At 47.0% G+C, this 5,496-nt stretch overlaps 1 protein-coding gene across 1 annotated transcript in view; it reads right to left on the bottom strand.

Moving 5' to 3' along the window:
• LOC311057665 (uncharacterized protein) overlaps nucleotides 1-5,195 on the bottom strand; it is a 6,622-nt gene extending 1,427 nt beyond the window's left edge. The window contains exons 1-2 of the mRNA XM_084074680.1: nucleotides 5,063-5,195; nucleotides 1-2,726 (exon numbers count right to left, since the gene is read on the bottom strand). The exon at nucleotides 1-2,726 is cut by the window's left edge and continues 1,427 nt beyond it. Coding sequence (XP_083930806.1) covers nucleotides 682-2,697 — 2,016 coding nt within the window. The 5' untranslated portion in view covers nucleotides 2,698-2,726; nucleotides 5,063-5,195 and the 3' untranslated portion in view covers nucleotides 1-681. The remainder of the gene's footprint in view (nucleotides 2,727-5,062) is intronic.
• Nucleotides 5,196-5,496: the final 301 nt, after the last annotated feature.

The following is a 5,496-nucleotide window of genomic DNA, read 5'->3' as shown; positions in this document are numbered from 1 at the left end:
AACTCTGAAATATGCAAGAGCATCAGAGATTGACCTGAATGGAGGCAGACATACACCATGGTATGTTCTGTTTCAAAATGTAAACTGAGCAAGAGGCTGAACATGGTTACAGGGATTAGCTTAAGCCTAATTTAAACTCTGTAGTATGACTGTGTCGCTTTACCTTAAATAACTGATTTTCAAGCTAACAACGTTGCTAACTTGAAAATGTGTTCTTGTCGGCAAGCGACAGTCATGCAATGGAGTATAACTTAAGCTTTAAAGTGAATCCCTCCCCTCTTCTCATCCTCTCCCTGTCCAGAAATCAACAAAAACTACAGTAAAATAAAAAAGAAACAGACAAAGTAAGAACAACTATTTCCTTCTTAACACTTGCATTTCCACCACACTCAAAACACCATCCTCCACTCTAAACCCTGATTTATACTTAGTTGTGTGTCAGTGTCACGTGCCAAAAACATTCTGAAGCCTTAATAAGTTCACAATGCATCACAATGCTTTGTGAGCTTGTGGGCATTTTGGACATTTTCGTGGCAGACACTGGTGCGCAACTAAGTGTGTCCACTAAGTATTCCTCTATCTCTTTTCTTTTCCATCCTCTTCTCCAGCTACCTCTCTTTGTTCCCCGCATCTGTTTGGTCCCTCTGCTCTGACAAATGTCTCCCCAAAAAGTTCTCTTTATTAATACATTCTACGTTTCATGTAGATCCTCTCAATAAAGTTCTCCAGTTCCTCCTCGCTGTCCAGCTGGGGCACCAGTCCGTCTTCCTCATAATCATTTCCCGTCGTTGTCACTTGTTGGTAGTAGTAAGGAGGACGTCGCCCCCTCCTGGGCGGAGACATGGGGTTGGGAGGAGGTAGGGGTTCGTATGTCCGTGGGTGGGGAAGGATATAGTTAGAGATATAAGGGGTGACAGGCAGGCGTGGTACTGCCTGCTGCCTCCAGCCCTGCCCACGGCCCTTACCCCCAGCCCTGTGCCTGCGCCTTGGGGGCTGGAGGTCAAGGTCCTGGGGGCCAAATGATTGGTCCCTGAGGGGGAGAGGCTTGCCATAGTACTGTGCTTTGGGATAAGGGAAGTAGACCGGGTAGTAGGCTCGATATGGCTTCTGGTAGTACGGATAGGAGGGGAAGGCTAAAAACTGTTTCTGGGGTTTGTACCAGTAGTCGCGCTGCTTCTGAGGCTTATACCAATAGTCCTGCTTGTATGACTTCACTTTATCCTTTTGCCATTGCTTATTAGAATTGTAAGCATAAGGGGCCTTCTTGGGGTTGTTGGAGGCCGTGTAGTGGTAGATGGGCGGAGCGGCTAGGGGCAGGGGCACCAGGGGTCGGAAGCGCGGCGCGACGGGATTGCTGCTAGGCGGCTGCAGCTGCTGCTGTCGCTGCAACTCTTTCCTCTTCTTCTTCTTCTCCTCGACGTCGCTTATAATCTCAATCACGTCGTCGGCGGGCAGGTGCAGCTTGCTGCTGACCTCAATCAGCCTGTCGATCATCTGTTGGTCCATGTCGTCATCGGTGACCACCTCCTCGGAGCGCTTGTCCTCGGCCGTGTTGCTGGCGGCCGAGCCCCCGCTGCTCTTCTGCCGGGGTTTCATGTACGCCTGCTGCTTCTGCTTCCTGCCCATGTACTGCAGCAGCATGTCGGACGCGATGTCTGCCAGACGCTGCTCCTCCTCCCTCGCACGCTCCGCCTCCTCCTGCTGCCGGAGCACCTCCTGCTTCTCGGCGCGGGCTCGTGCCTCCTCGTCCAGACGGGAGAGACTCTCCTCCTCCTCCTCCACCTCCTCCTCCTCCTCCACCATCTCGCCCCCGCCCTCGTTCTCGAAGTCGTCCATGAAGTTCCCGCCCTGTGCGGGCCGGTTGCTCCCCTGCTCCCCCTGCCAATGGAGTTTCTTTCCCGCGCGAGCGAGCTGGGTGTTGTACGCCTTGTAGCCCTTCAGAGGAGGCAGGATCTCGTTGTCTTGAAGACCCAAGTCAATATTTTGGAAGTAGCCTCGTATTTTGCGTTGCAGAGAGAGGTTCCCCCCTTCCTGTGAGAGGGAGCCGGCTCTGCCCTTTTCTAGAAGCCTCACTAAAATGCTTCCCCCCATCTCCTCTTGTTTAGCTCTTTCCTCACTAACCCTGTTGGCCAGGGCTCTCCTGTCCTCTACCAACCTCTCTGGACCTTCTTCTGATGAATTATTTCTCTCCTGTAAGTCATCACCCTGGGCAGCTAGTAAATACCCTACCACTAGCTCTTCCATTCCCCTCTGAACCCCTCCCCTCTCCCCTTGTGAAGCAGGTCTCTCTCCCTCCTCCTTCCGCATTCTCCTTATCTCACCAGACTCTGAGCTGTCTACGGGGAGCGTCTCCTCGCTCTGTCCCGCTTCCCTGGCTCCCTCCCCTCTGTCCTGAATGTCCCCTGGGTGGTCCAGGGCCTCTAGTAGAACGGCCAGCATTCCGGCAGGGTCTGTTTGGCTGTCTGACAGTGGGCTATCTTGACCCTGTGCCTGGTCGCCTTCGGCGGTGCCGACGGTGAGAGCCGGGGATTGGAGGGCGTCCTCTTTGCGGTGTGTCCGGGTGCGCCCTTCCGCCCCTCCTCCCTCCCCTCTGTCACCCCACGCAGGGGCGGTGCCAGCCAGCTGTGGAGTGACAATGAGCAGGACCAATAGGAGGAGGCGGGCTGTGGAAGGGATGTGACGACAGGTCATGACCATGCAGAACTGGCAGGAGGGAGGTTAAGCACCTGGAAAAGAAGGGTGGGGGGGTTAGAGAGGGGGGAAATATGAGAAACCAATGACATTACAATGCACATGGTTTCTGTTGAGAATGCTGTGGTCAGATATATACATTCAACATTTTTTGGATTGCGTATGAGATCACCAGAACGGGTTTGATTGATTTTTTTAGCCATGTATTCACAGTATTTCTGTGATATAGCTCAAGCTATTTACACAAAGGAAAATAGCCTTTACCAAGAATAGGTTACCACCATATCAAATCCGGGCAAAAATTAATTCATATCTTGCAGCATAAAATAGAGGCCATTTCTTTGAATTGGACAAGAGAATGATTTTTCCCCTTGGTTTATTAAGCAGTCCTGAGAACACTGTTGTGAATGTTGCCATTCTTGCATGACAGCAAGGTATCAGGACATTGTCCTCAATGCAGATATAATAGGCAGGGTATAGTAGCCTAGTCTACCAGGTCGTTAATTTCCGTACATGCATGGTGGAAGAAAATTATATAGGCTTTAGTTTTTTGTTTTCTTCATTTTGCTAAATGCCACTAGCCTGAACATAATGTGGGACCTTTTTCCATTTCTCCGTCGCGTGCATATCGAGCCATATTGTCCTTGCGCAGATTCATTTGATACTAGGAAAAGCTTTTAAATCAGGGGTCTTCAACATGGGGTACGGGGCCCCTAGGGGGTCCTCAGAGTTACTACAGGGGGAACGCCAAATCTTTGTGTGATTGGATTTTTGTTTTTTACATTAACCACTTGAACCCTATTATCCCTATTCTGAAGAGAACTTAAGCCAAAAATAGCAGATCTACAAGCTCACAATGCCTGCAAGGCGTGAGATCGGCTATTTTTGGCAAAGAGGTTTGATGTTGGTCTGTGAAATCTATGAAAATACAAATGTATGCACCATGTAGCGGGGGTCCCTGCTTCATCTCTCTTTCAGCTAGGGGGTCCTTGGGCTGAAAAACGTTGAAGACCCCTGTTTTAAATGGTAAATTAATTTGCCACAAAAGTCGATTCATCGGGGTTTAACGAATAAGCCAACATGAAATGAGTAAAATGCGTTGATGAATCAGCGCAGCACTTTGGGTTAAAAATGAGCAGCACTCGGAAAATATCTCACCTCTGCCTCCAAACGAAAACGCATTCGACTGATGCCATCACAGCTGCCATTACCAATATCATCTAAAAGTGCACTTTAAATAGGCTATTGAAAATAAACCACTCATCATCATCATCATGTGTTTTTCTGGTTGCCTATTCCGTGCGCCATGCGACCGCAGAAGTCTGATATTGAGACGGCAGAAGTCATGCGTAAAAGCAGCGGCGGACCCTGGGGTCAGCGAACAGTCCGTTCCCCCCGAAAAAAAAAGAAAATAAAGAAAAAACGAATTAAATCATAATCGAAAACCATTTAGTTTCCCAAGGGACAAAGCCTCGCATGTGGCATCAGAACTGAGAGACGTTTCTTTGTGCTTCAGAAGTGATAGTGAACAGTGTTGGAATGCAGCCAGGCGCACAATAGATAGACCATCCCATCTCACTATTTATTATACATTTGTTTTTTTCCTTAAACCAGATTTGCAAGGTTAGAAACGAATAAAATTACATTTATTAGATAATAAAATTACATTTGTTAGATAATTATGACATAGTGGGGAATATGAGGATATTTGTATTTGCATATTTCATTGAGCGCTAATAATTGAGGCATAATTTTATGTTTTGAAAAGAAATCTACCCATCATTTGCTGCATTCTGAGTTAATTTCTGTGCACTTAACAGATAAGAGCGGCAGGTGCACATTAGTGGTAATTATTTGCGCATTCAGTAGCTATTCTTCCGCATTATATAATCATTATAGATATATATTGCAATAATACATACAGGGAGCCTTCAGAGGAGTTTTAATAAAACCTTTTATTTAATTCAAATAATGGTGCAATGAAATTCATTGGTGACTCACTGTGCAACAGTCTTCGATAAGCCAGATAGGCTACTCGGTCTTAAAGTTGCACATTTATTTACCTTCATGAGGCAATACAACAACCACAAAATACATGATCATTTATCTGTATAATTAACTGTCATCTAACATAAAGCCTAGTACTTCTTGGGAAAGAAGTTTAAAAAAAAGAAAAAGAAAAAAGAAAGAAAAGAAAAAGGCAAATCACAAGCGTCGAATATTACTCCATGCCTCCCTCTCCCCCCAATTCCAGACAAAAGAAGATGAATAATTATAAAGATTTATCTAAATAAATAGGCTAGTCCAAAGTGACAAAGAAGACGGATTGGCTGTGGTGCTGCTGCATGCTGTATAGAGTCCTCACACTTACCTGGAATCCCACGCGGGGAAAGTGGTGAAACTCACAACGCGCGTTTAAGCCAAGATTTGTTTCATTAACAGTGGCTGAAGAAAAAAATGTCTGTCTAATATAATCCCCTGTCTGTGAGAGACGTGAAAATGAAACGATCTATAGGTGAGCTGCTTTATTTGAATAGGTAGGGGTATTTATATGGAAGCAGGAGTATGCTGAAAAATATTCATTCAGAGAAATGTTTTCAGTACCGCGGTCAGCGCAACTTTATTGTATTATACCCCCCCCGGACCACGTGACCGACCCCCCCCCCCCCCCCCCAGCCTGCAGCGTGCTCTGACGTCACGTCCATTGATAAGAGCGTTTCGTGTCGAGATGCTGCTCGGAGTCTCTCTCTCTACGCTGTGGCCCCGGCCTGATGAATGAGCGGAAATGGCATGAATGAAATAGCA

This window comes from Gymnoscopelus microlampas (assembly GCF_963454915.1).
Source record: "Gymnoscopelus microlampas genome assembly, chromosome: 12".
In the NCBI taxonomy this organism is placed as follows: domain Eukaryota; kingdom Metazoa; phylum Chordata; class Actinopteri; order Myctophiformes; family Myctophidae; genus Gymnoscopelus; species Gymnoscopelus microlampas.
This window is presented reverse-complemented; position numbering and strand designations above follow the sequence as displayed.